At 43.2% G+C, this 12,237-nt stretch overlaps 1 protein-coding gene across 1 annotated transcript; it reads left to right on the top strand.

Annotated features, from left to right (window-relative positions):
* Positions 1–494: 494 nt before the first annotated feature.
* On the top strand, positions 495–12,090 carry lrrc30a (leucine rich repeat containing 30a). The gene is made up of 8 exons (XM_088013318.1): positions 495–650; positions 4,341–4,696; positions 4,803–4,934; positions 5,011–5,124; positions 5,208–5,342; positions 5,414–5,547; positions 5,634–5,682; positions 10,407–12,090. The coding sequence occupies exons 2-8, from the start codon at positions 4,553–4,555 to the stop codon at positions 10,560–10,562; spliced, it is 864 nt and encodes a 287-aa protein (XP_087869444.1). The 5' UTR covers positions 495–650; positions 4,341–4,552; the 3' UTR covers positions 10,563–12,090.
* Positions 12,091–12,237: the final 147 nt, after the last annotated feature.

The raw sequence follows: 12,237 nt of genomic DNA, 5'->3' as shown, positions 1-12,237 counted from the left end.
TAGAGGCGCTGAAGTAAACCAGAACCAGAACCTCAGACTGTGAACCCAAGTGAGCTGCATCAGAACCTGATTAACTGGACCCGTTTGTCCCATAAATGAAGGGAAACATTCCAGAAAGTTCAGTGACAGCAGACAGATTCTGAGCTCCAGCTCGGTCCGCTTCATCCAGAACCTGGAGCCTCCAGGAGGCGCTACTGGTTCCTCTAATCAGGAGGAGAACCAAAACCTGGCCCAGATCAACCTGGTTGTGGAGAGGTGATGACCTGGAAAATACAGAATGAGCTGGCATGTGGTACCAGGACAGAGATGCCCAGACCTAGTGGGTCACTACCGGACCTGGTACTGCTGAACCAGACAGACGGATGCAGTGTAGTGTCAGTGAAATTGAGGCTCAGTTGGCTGACAGACAGCAGCAGCTGTCTGTGTGTGTGTGTGTGTGTGTGTGTGTGTGTGTGTGTGTGTGTGTGTGTGTGTGTGTGTGTGTGTGTGTGTGTGTGTGTGTGTGTGTGTGTGTCCATTGCCCTGCTCCTGAAATAGAGCTCCTTCTCCTGGTAAACACTCAGAGGCGGCCCGGTCTCCTGAGGCCCTCAGCGATCCGCTCGGCGTTCCTCCGTTTCTCCTGGTGGCGTTGAGCCGTTTGGGGTCGTCAGGTAGGAAACTTTAATGAGTGTTTGGGTCGTAAAGTGCCAGGAAGAACCTTTGGTTACCAGGTGGGTTTGATTGAATTCTTCTGGTTCGTCTAAAACAGCGTTTCTCAGCCTTTTTGGGCCAGCGCCCCCCAGCCCTTATCCAGGTCCCTCACCGCCCCCACCAAAGAATCTGCAGGCTACTTTACACTGACTATTATTTTATCATTAATATTACTGTCACTATTGTAGGTGTTTTGATTTTTATGCTTGTTTCTGTATTTATCATCAAAAATAATTTCCCAGAGAACAAAAAGCCATGGGAATAGAAATGATTTTCACAGGCGTCTATGAAAAATGTAATGAACATTCAAGTTAAAATCTGTAGGCCAACAGCAGCCAATCAGAGTGGAAACAATATTCTTATTTTGTGTCATTTTCTAGTTAAATGTTCCAGAAAATGATAAAAGATGTTCAACATGCCAGTTTAAACTTTGATCTATTTGCAAACCGACTGAGCTCTGCAGCATTAAAACATGGATAGAACTGTAACTACATTAATCACAGCTCTTCTTCTCTTCAGTGTTTCTGGTGGTGCAGCTCTGTGCTGCCTTCAGGGGAATGGGACATCAGAGCATCATCTATAAAACTTCACCCACATGGCATTTACTGTGCAAACCAGAGCTTTCAGGAGGGCCATCACTTAAAGTTTATTGACCATCATTAATCTTCACTCATCACCTGCTGCGCCTCCTAATCATCATGTTTCACATCATGTGTTGATTTTTCACTGTTCAGCGTCGGATTCTCTGTTTTTATGCCATAATTCACATCTAGTTCGTCGCTCCGTTTTATGTCCCGCTTCTCCTGTTTCAGAGTTTTGTGCGTCGTTTTTTTTTTTTTTTTTTTTTTTTTACCCTTTTTACCCCCTAAGGTGCAGGGCGGTCGGGAAGCGTATCGATGGGGAAAAGGCAGACTGACATAAACCTTTTAAAGCAACGGAAACAATTTCTGATTCTGATTATTGAAATGTAAAAGTGCTGTGTTGTTCTATCACCCCGTTTCATACCGGACCTTACAGCTCCGCTGTTAACGCTATAAAATGAACGCTCTCTATCGTGGTGTCACTATGGAGGGATTTCTTTATTTAAATGGGTTCATTTCTCAGAGGGACACAAAGTGAGGGTATCGTGATTTTAGTAATTCAGTGATTCTTGAGAATAGGGACAAAACAGGTCCTATGGATAAAGCACCAAATTTGAATAAAATATACACAAAATATATATTTTTTTCAAATATCTAACTAAACTAACCTGGGTCATGTGAGCACAACAATGTATATTTTTCTTGTATTTGCTGAATATTTTTTTATTTTAAACATTGTAGTCGGTGGATGATGCCTGTAAAAGCCCTGGTCCAGGAGCAGAACTCAATACATTATAACAGTTTAAAACAATTAAAGAAATACTAAAATTATATATTATGACAATTAAGTATAAGTAGTCATATAAATAATTATAAAAGTATCGATAAATTGAATTAAAAATAATTTTTAGATATTTTCCAACTCCGTTGAAATTTGTCCTTAGTTTTTGTCAACACCGTCAGACATGAAAAGAATGAAAAAAAAATCAGGCATTATTGGGGGGCACCAGACCTTCTGAGGACCCCATGACGTTGTCTTTTCTCTTCCTTTGCTAAGAGGCTAGTTAGCTCCGGTTAGCTTAAGTTATTCTTTAGTTTTTTCTTCTGTTTTATTCCTAAGTTGCTCGTCACAACCATGATGTGTCAACTCCATAAGTGACAATTTACAAAACTTTGATGAAATTTTGTGAAATAAAAGCTTAATTCTGGTAAACTGTAAAGATTTCATGGACCTGATGAGCTACAATATGGCCTCCTTCAGAATAACATCATATAAATTGAGGTACTTTGGCTTTTTGTCAACTCCGTCAGAGTTTTTCTGACTCTTTCAGTGAAATTGTTGACAAATCTCAGTTAAATGTGCAATTAATTCATTTTAATGTATTTTACATGAATTGCATTACTTCACATGTATCAAGTTTTTCTTTTTACTCACTAGTTTGTCACCACCTTCAGTTCTGGGTCAACTCCATCAGATGGACTTTTTGTTGTTTTTGTTTTAAATATTTCTTTTGTTTCTTGAGAAGCATTTGTCTGTAAAATGAGTAAAAATATCACTAATGGGATATTTTAAAAATCATTTTATATTTATTTTTGTCAGATGGTGATGATGACAAAGTCCTGGGTCAGGTCGATTAAAAATGTAATTTTAAAAAAAAAAAAATTGCAACTGGGAGCCTGTACCTTAGCATCTTTACATTTCCTAAACATTATTTGTCATATTTACATACATAAGGTTGAGAAATAATTAAAAAAAATATATGGAAAAATTAAAACCCATTTTGTCCCTATTCTCAAGAATCACTGACTTACATGTTTATAAGAGCGATTTTCTGTTGTCCTTCCATGGAAGCGGGCAGCTTTCAAACAGAAATAAAATACTTTTTAATATAAGTTGCTGCTTTGACATGATCACAGAACTGACAAAACATATCTACAAAATTCCTAAATATTTGAAAATCAGACTCCAGACAAAGTGAATCACAGCAACATCATCAGCCGGTGAGACACTGAACTGATGCGGTGAAGCTACTAGTAGCAGGAGTGGAGCTACAAGCTACAAACACTGAAGAGGAGAAGAAGAAGAAGAAGAAGAGCTGCCATCGATACAGTTGCAGCCAAGCAGCCAAACTCCCGCTGGCTCACAGCAGAAGCGGTCCTGTTAGAACCAGTTCTGTTCATGATGACAGGTCCAGTGTTCCACCTGCTGCTGTGATCCACAACGATTACATTAATCAGATCCAATACCAGTTATCAAACAACACACTCGGGTTCTGGTTATTATTTTAACTGGTTATAAGTTTCCTATGTGTTGAAAGGCAGTTAGCATAACTACAAGTTATTATAGAAACACGTAAACTAATTATCTGGAGAAAAAAAATTCCAGAAAACTGCTGAAATACTGAGTTCTTTTAAATCAAGGCTAAAAACCCATTTGGCATTGTCTTTGATTCATCACTGTAAAATGATCGACTGTCTGTTTCCTTGTGATGTTTCGGTTTGTTCTTTGCTTTCATCGTGGAAACTGGTTGAGCTGGAAATCAAAGAAGAACCAGGAAGAAATCAGTTTTATCCAGAAACATCAAACACCAATGACATCTGAGGAAACAGACAGGTGTAGAAACAGAGTCTAAAGTGTAAGTAATCTGAAGAACAGACAGATAAACTGAATTACATTTTTAATAGTCAGTTTTATTTAAGAAGAATCCCATAAGAATAAACCCAGGATTATTCTTATTCTCCTCTATTGATAAAAAATCATTCTAGTTTGGCGAAAGTCTTTTTCAACATGTCATGTCCGCTCCTCTAGACATGAAGAGCTGTTTATCTGAAGCAGTTTAATGCAGTTTGGAGCCAAGCTGCTGTGGATAATCATCTGACTTTTAGGGGCTGAAGAGTCAAACGGCACAAACAGAGGAAGTGATTCTACTGACACCATCACCAGTCTGAGAAGCCTCAGAATGAACGGCTGCTCTGTGCCGTGATTCTACCACTTCGAGGAAATGAAACACAACTGATAAATATTTAACAGCATTGTCTGATAAAGATCTCCTGTAATGTAATTTTCAGGGTCACCGGGGTCAGTGTGGAGTCTCCCACGATCGTGACCCGATCAGTATTTAACACCAAACAGAGCCGAGGAACATCTGGACACATGAACATGTCATCCTACATATAAGAACCAGCTGGATGCTAGCAGCAAAACAACATCAGTGATGGCGCAGGAGTGAGATCAGCCCGGCTCCAGCTGTAAACATCTGTCTACAGAGGAAGAGGAAGGGATGGGAGGAAGAGTGTGCAGGGAGGAGGCGAAGGAGGAGAAAAGGCTGGGCAGAGAGGACAGCCTGATGAATGTTGACAAAATCAGAAGATTCACCAAGCAGTCTGGACACAACGTCCTGAGCCTGGCCCGCCGTGGACTCAAGGTACAGCAGTTCCCCCTGCTGGAGGGAGGCAGCGGCGGTGCTACCTGAGACGAAGGTGGAGCAGGTGTTATTGAAATAACAGTGGTGCATGTTGCTGCTCCACCAGGACGCTCCGGGGGAGCTGTGGGAGCTGCTGGAGCTGGAGAAGCTGAATCTGTCCCTCAACAACCTGAAGGCGCTGCCTCCTCAGCTGGCCCTGCTGTCCAACCTGCTGGTCCTCAACCTGTGGGGGAACCAGGTGAGCCCCGTCACAGCCCTCCTCCTCCTGCAGCATGCTTTGGTCAGAACAGGACCTGATGCTGTGCCGTCTGCAGCTCAGCAGCCTGCCGGCCGAGATCGGGCAGCTGAGGAGACTCCGGGTTCTGTTCGTCTACAGAAACAGACTGACGGAGGTTCCTGAGGATCTGGGGGCCTGCACACAGCTGGAGGTACGCTTCCCTCGCCACGCCTCATCTCAGGTCCACAGCTGTGCAGCGCCCCCTCCAGAGCTCACCCTCTGTCTCCGCTTCAGGTCCTGAGTCTGGCCAACAACCAGCTCTCCTCGCTGCCGGCTTCTCTCTCCAACCTGACCAGACTCAGGAAGCTCAACCTCAGCCACAACCTCATGACTCACCTGCCAGGCTGCATTTACAGCATGAAGGCCCTGGTAGGTGTCCACCAGCCAGAGAGCAGACCAGGCAGCCTGCAGTGACCCGCTGTCCCCCTGTCCTCCTGCAGGTCTTCCTGGATCTGTCCTGCAACCGTCTGGAGAACGTGGCTGAGAACATCCAGGCTCTGCTGGAGCTCAAGATTCTCATCATGGAGGGAAACCACCTCCACTCTCTGCCCAGAGGCCTCTGCTTCCTCACCAGGTAACTCCACCTGAACACTTGGTGCCACAGGACATTCAGCTTTGGAGAACTTCTCCACCTGATGGCGCTATCCTGATTTCCTTCAGGCTGGAGCTGCTCAACCTGGACTTTAACTGCATCAGAGACCTTCCTGAGGTGAGCAACCAACCACATTGATGAGGATGACGGTGGTAATAATGATGGAAATGAAGATAAAGGTGATAATAATAATAATAATAATAATAATAATAATAATTGTAATGTAATGTTGGGAACTGGGTTTTGGCTCTGTAGGGATTCTCTGCTGCTTGCTGTTTTCCTCTCTATCCACTAGATGGTGCCAAGAGGCTGCACTACCTGGAGGGTGTCCTTGCTGTATGGAGTCAGTGTGACATAACACTCAGGCCAACATTCAAACCCCGCAGATACACTCAGGAGAACTTTAGCAGAACAACATTCAGTCACATGATTCCACCTTACGAGATCTGAGTACCCGCCAAGCTGAAACAAATCGTCATCTTGAAGCTCTCTCCAACAGACTTCTGTTCCAGATCCAGATCCAGATCCTGGGGCATTCTTCTGGAATGTCCCAGCTTTAAAAAGTGCTCATTTCCACGCCCTTAGTGACTCTATAAAGGATGAGTTAGTCACATTAGAAGAGCTAATCAGTTTAACCATCAGACTGGATAACAGAATGAAGGAAAGAAACAAGAGAAACCCACCCATCAGATTGCTCCTTTCCATCTCTCCCACTCTCTCTCCATCTCCTCCCCAGAACTTCACAGAATCCGAGCCCATGCAGATCTTACTCCTGAGGAGAGATGGAGGAGAATGACATCCCATCTCCACCTATATTGTGGGTCCCCCGGCCATTTCATTTCAACCTGCCCTGTTTGATCAAAAGCTCAGGGCCGCCAGTAGAAGCGGGGAGGCTGGCGGACCATCTTTGTAATGAAAAGTCTCCTTGTCTACTGTTACCTGCTACTCTGTTCCAAAATAATCACTCTCTTTCCTTGTCATGATGGATTCCAGTTGTGAACAGAACCTTATGGACTCTGCTCTTGTCAGGCACCTGTCCACTGAAACAGTGCCTCTCCATGTCTCTGCCCTGGATGGCAAAGCGTTACCTGAGATCACTCACAAAACTAAACCTGATAATCTCCGGTAGTGAACAGATTTCTTTTTTCATTTTTCCTACAGTTAACTCACCCATAATTCTTGGTTTTGAATTGTTACAACATAATCCTCATATAAACTGGTCTGAAATGCGTATTGAATCATGGTCATATAACTGTCATTCCACCTGCCTCCGCTCAGCAGTTCCTCCAGGTCCTCCACCAGCAGAATTACAAGAAGCAGACCCTCCCAACTTATCCACCATACCCACAGAATATCATGATTTGGCACCTGTCTTCAGCAAATCCAAAGCACTCTCTCTTCCACCTCATCATCCCTGACTGTGCGATAGATCTTCTCCCTGGAGCACCAGTACCCACCAGCCGACTCTACAACATTTCATGACCCAAATGAGAAAAACCATGGAGAGGTACATAAAAAAACCTCACTGGCAGCTGGCATTATTTGTAACCTCTTCCTCTCTTCTCGGGGCTGGTTTTTTCTTTGTGGGGACTCTTCCCCACAAAGAAAAAACCAGCCCAGGATAGATCCCTGAGGCCATGCATTGATTACCAAGATTTAAATCAGATCATTGTTAAAAACAAATATCCTCTTCCTCTTCTCTCTTCAACTGTTGAACCGGTTCATGGTGCAACCATATTCCCCAAACTCGACTTACAAAATGCATACCATCTTCTCTGCATCCGTCGGGGATGAATGGAAGACGGCTTTCAAGACATCTATAGGACACTTTGAATATTTAGTCATGCCATTCGATTTGTCTAATGCCCCAGCGGTTTTTCAGGTTCTTGTTAACGACATTTTGAGAAATTTTCTTAATGTGTTTGTATTTGTCTATCTCAACGACATTTTGATCTATCCCAAGTCCCTAACTGAACACAAACAAGATGTCCACCTCTTTCTGCAACAACTTGTGGAAAATTAACTTTTTGTCAAAGCTCAGAAATGTGAATTCCACAAACCATCCGTTTCTCTCCTGGGCTTCATACTCGAGGGCGGACAGGTAAGACCAACGGAGGAAAAGATCAAAGCAGTTTTGGATCAGACCACTCCAGAGTCCCGTAAACAACTGCAAAGGTTTCTCGGATTCGCTAACTTCTACCGCCGCTTTATATGTAACTATAGTCAAATAGCATTACCATTAACCGCTTTAACTTCAACCAAGACATAATTCATTTGGACCTCTGAGGCCGACAGTGCAGCTCAAATCACTTTTTGTCAACGCTCCGTTTATGTTCAACCTGATCCCAGTAAACAATTTATTGTTGAAGTAGATTCATCAGATACCAGTAGGAGCTGTACTTTCACAAGTCTCTGACCTTGATAATAAAACCCATCCCTGTGCCTTTTTGTTCTCGCAGATTGACCCCTCCTGAACGCAATTATGATCTCTCATTGATTGAGAACTACTTGCCATAAAGCTTGCCTTGGAGGAGTGGCAGCATTGGTTGGAGGGTGCAGAACATCCTGTGCTGGTTTGGACAGATCACAGGAACCTCTCCTATCTCCAATCCGCCAAAAGATTAAACCCCCGTTAATCCCACTGATCTTTGTTTTTCTCTCGCTTCAACCTGTCTATTTCCTATCGTCCTGGCTCTAGAAATGTCAAACCTGACGCACTCTTCTGACTTCCCTCCTCAGATGACTCGCAAAAAGTTCCAGCCACCATTCTTCCTCCCAGTTGTTTAGTTGCCTCTGTAACCTGGGAGATCGAAGACCTCATCTGTCAAGTCCAACAAACTGACCCACCTCCTGACTCTGTTCCCCTCAACACTACGTCCCCACTTCCGTCCGAGCCCGTCTCATTCATTGGATCCATTCATCTAAATTCTCAGCTCACCCAGGTATCAGTCGTACCATCGCTCTTATCAGCCGTAGGTTCTGGTGGCCGTCCCTATACAAAGATGTCAAAAAACACCTTAGCCTGTTCAGTTTGTGAAAGAAACAAGTCCTCTCATCAACCTCCATCTGGTCTCCTGCAACCCCTTTCCATCCCTAAGCCCCCTTGGTCACACATCTCCATTGACTTTGTTACAGGACTACCCTTATCTAAAGGTATGACCACAATCCTAACCACCATTGACTGTTTTTCTAAATCTTGCCATCTTGTTCCCCTCAGAAAACTTCCCACAGCTTTCCAGACTGCATTACTCCTCGTCAAACATGTTTTCCGCTTCGCATTATTGAGGTATTGGCTTTCTTGAGGTATCCTCTCTGATACCTAAAGAAAGAGGATACCTCTCTGATTTCTTGAGGTATCAGAGAGGATACCTCAAGAAATCCTCTCTGACCATGGCTCACCATTCATCTCCCAGGTGTAGAAACATTTCTGCTCAGCAATGGAAACTAAAATAACACTCACGTCTGGTTACCACCCCCAGTCAAATGGACAAACTGAACGCATGAACCAAGAACTCGAATCCACCCTCAAGATGCTTCACCTCCACTAATCCGGCTGATTGGAGTCAGGATCTCCCCTGGGTCAAGTTCGCTCACAATTCTCATTTCTGCTGCTACTGGTTTTTCTCTTTTTGAAGTTTCTCTAGGCTATCAACCACCAATCTTTCCCTCTAGAAATATCACTTCAGAACAACATCACATCCACAGCTGCAGAAATATCTGGAACAGGACCATCATTGCTCTCAATCAAACTCCTGAACAAAACCATCGCTACGTTGACTGTAAGAGATCCCCTGCTCCACAGTATTCACCTGGACCAAAGGTTTGGCTCTCTGCACGTGATATTCCACTTAAGTCCATGTCAAGAAAACTTTCACCCAAGTTCATCGGCCCCTATGAAATCAAAAGTCATCATTCGTACCAGAGTCTGTCTTCGTCTCCCATCGTCTCTCTGCATCCATCCCACATTCCATGTGTCCCAAGTCTAACCAGTCTTAACCAGCACCTTGTGATCTATCATCTCATCATGTAGGAGTATATGAGGAGCAGACTGCCAGCACTTTGACTCCTGAGTGTTTTCCAGTAATAGTACTGTGCGTCCCTCTGAGCTTACTTTCTAGTTTCCTGAGATTACCTCTTGTAATATTCTCCTGTCGACTCTCCTTCAGGTGTTTCCTTGTGATGCCTTGGATTTATCCATTGTGTAGCCCAAGATCCTGGCCTTTTGTATTTTCCCCTTGTGATGTCATGGACTGTTACCCACTGGTTGCCTGAGTCCCTTTCCATCTCCACAGAAGAACCACAGACAGTTTCTGGATTTTCAGCTGGCAGTCGGAGCGGACCTCAGTCTCCTCATCTGAAACTTACCTGTCCACCCTCCACCGCAGCCTGTACCATCTACCTTCTACGAAATCTCCGTCTGAACCTTGCCCCAAAACCTGGACCACTTCAAAGACCCTGCAAAGAGTCCATAGCCCCCGAGACCGCAGTAAAACCTCCCTGATGGAATCTCATCATCTTCAAGTAAGATCACTCCATTTACCTCTGAGAACTCCTTTGTCCTACACACCTTGAACTCACCATCTTTCCCTCACCATCCTCAGAGTACAGATGACCCGGCTCCCATCGGCAGGACAACTGCATATTTCAACATTGCTTAAATAAACTTTATTTATCTGATACCTGTTCTTCTGTTCGTTTTTCTGCATGTGGGTTAAAAGACTAGAACCCAGCATGACAAATAACAATAATAATACTACTAATAAATATAAAAATAAGTCATTATCATCACTTATTATCAACAGTGATAATAATAATAATAATAATCTTGGCTGTGTGTCCAGGAGATGCACCATCTGTCCCGCCTGGAGAAGCTGGCCTGCCATCCTCTGGATAAAGGTCTCCACATCGTCCACAACCCGCTGATGAAGCCCCTGAAGGAGGCGATGGAGGGAGGACTGGGGTCGCTCTTCAATTACCTGAGATCAGGTGGTGAATAGGGGGCGGAGCCTCTGAAACCTGGGGGCGGAGTCAGTTCCCTCTTGAGGATGGCAGCAAAGCTTTCTGACATCATGATGAAGAATTCTGGAAGAACCAGAACTTCAGACCTACTTTGATCTTGCAGGCAGAGTTTCCACCCACCTGAGGGACAGGTGTTGAAGTGGGTGGAGCTTCTCCAGAGGCATTACATTTCATTATGGGATGGAGAGACGGAAACAACAGCCATCTTCTTGGTACTCTTGCTGATGTTCTTCACTTTGGAACCACCACAATGTAAACAGAACTGTCTCAGAACCTCTTGACCTCTGGGCTGAACAGAACCGCTCCTCATGGCTACCATGACAACCAGCTGCGTCTGTCAGTTCCTCCTGACTGAACTGCTGAACGTTTCCAGTAAAGAGATGAATTTATGGTGAAAAACTGAACTACTTTATGATCTTAATCAAATGAATCATGAACTGACATTGTGCATAAAACCTAGACATACACATGCAACCACTGGTTATTAAAGGCTGTTTGAATTATTATGTATCATTCAGATTTATTAGTGTCACAAATGGGCAATTGATGTTACAGCAAGTATAAAAACTAAAAGGCAAAGTATCAAAGTTAAGAAATAAAAAATAAATAAATAAAACACACCAAAGAGGACACCAAATACAAATCAATACATACTGGGAAGAGTACAGCAGTGTATTTCATTGTTGACTGACAGTTGCTATGAGCACCAATAACCAGGTCCGAGTCCCGTCACCTTGTCCTGCATTGAAAAGAGAAATTGCTGCAGGAACAAAAGGGAGCTTGTACCCGTTACTATTACTATCATTTTTACTGTTACTGTAACTTTTACTGTCACTGTTATTGTCCATACAGAGTCTGAGCCGGAGGCCAGAATGCAGAAACTGAACTCAGCATGTAAAAGCTGAGAGCCGTCGACAAGGATGGCTTTAGTTTCCCTGATGGTGTGTTTTTAATCAGCTGTGTGAGTGAGCATTGTTCAACTCCTAGGATCGTATTACTAGCATTTATTACTCTGCTGAATGCTAAGATTTCCAAACCAACAGAGGAGAGAAAACCTCAATATGTGATCTATAAAATAGGATCATCTTTGACTTTTCAACCTGAAACTTTGCAAGCTTTCTTAGACAGATGAATCTTTGCTGGCCCTTTTTTTTTTGCAGATTTTCTAAATGGCAAGTAAATTGTAACTTATTATCCAAAATAATCCCAAGATATTTGTAATTCTCTACTGTCTCCACTGTCTGACCTTTAATTACTGTTTGAGTTGTTATGGAGCTTCTGTCTAAAATCACTGCACATGTCCTTTGTTGTTCATCATGTAAAAAGCTATCACTGAGTCATCTGCAGTTTTTAATATTAACCTATTATTGTTAATGTATTCACATTATTTACCTTTTTTGCTTTTCACAGAAAACATTAATTCATGTCATGAGTATAAAGTCGCATCTTTAATGTCTTTCTGATTTTAAAATTCATTTAATAAAACAAACTTGATTTGAATCATGATTGTGCTCCAATACCTCAGTGTCTGTCCAGTAGGTGGCGGTAGAGACGCAGCAGGAACAGTTTTATTCTCTTGGTTAAAGAACAAGTGAAGGCCAGAATAACCAGTTTTTCTCTTTTGTGTCAGAATTTACTGAGTTATGAATCCAA

This window comes from Poecilia mexicana, unplaced genomic scaffold, assembly GCF_051168715.1.
Source record: "Poecilia mexicana isolate PSO_F unplaced genomic scaffold, ASM5116871v1 scaffold_15, whole genome shotgun sequence".
Classification (NCBI taxonomy): Eukaryota; Metazoa; Chordata; class Actinopteri; order Cyprinodontiformes; family Poeciliidae; genus Poecilia; species Poecilia mexicana.
Note: the sequence above shows the minus strand (reverse complement) of the source record. Positions and strands in the feature narration are given on the sequence as shown.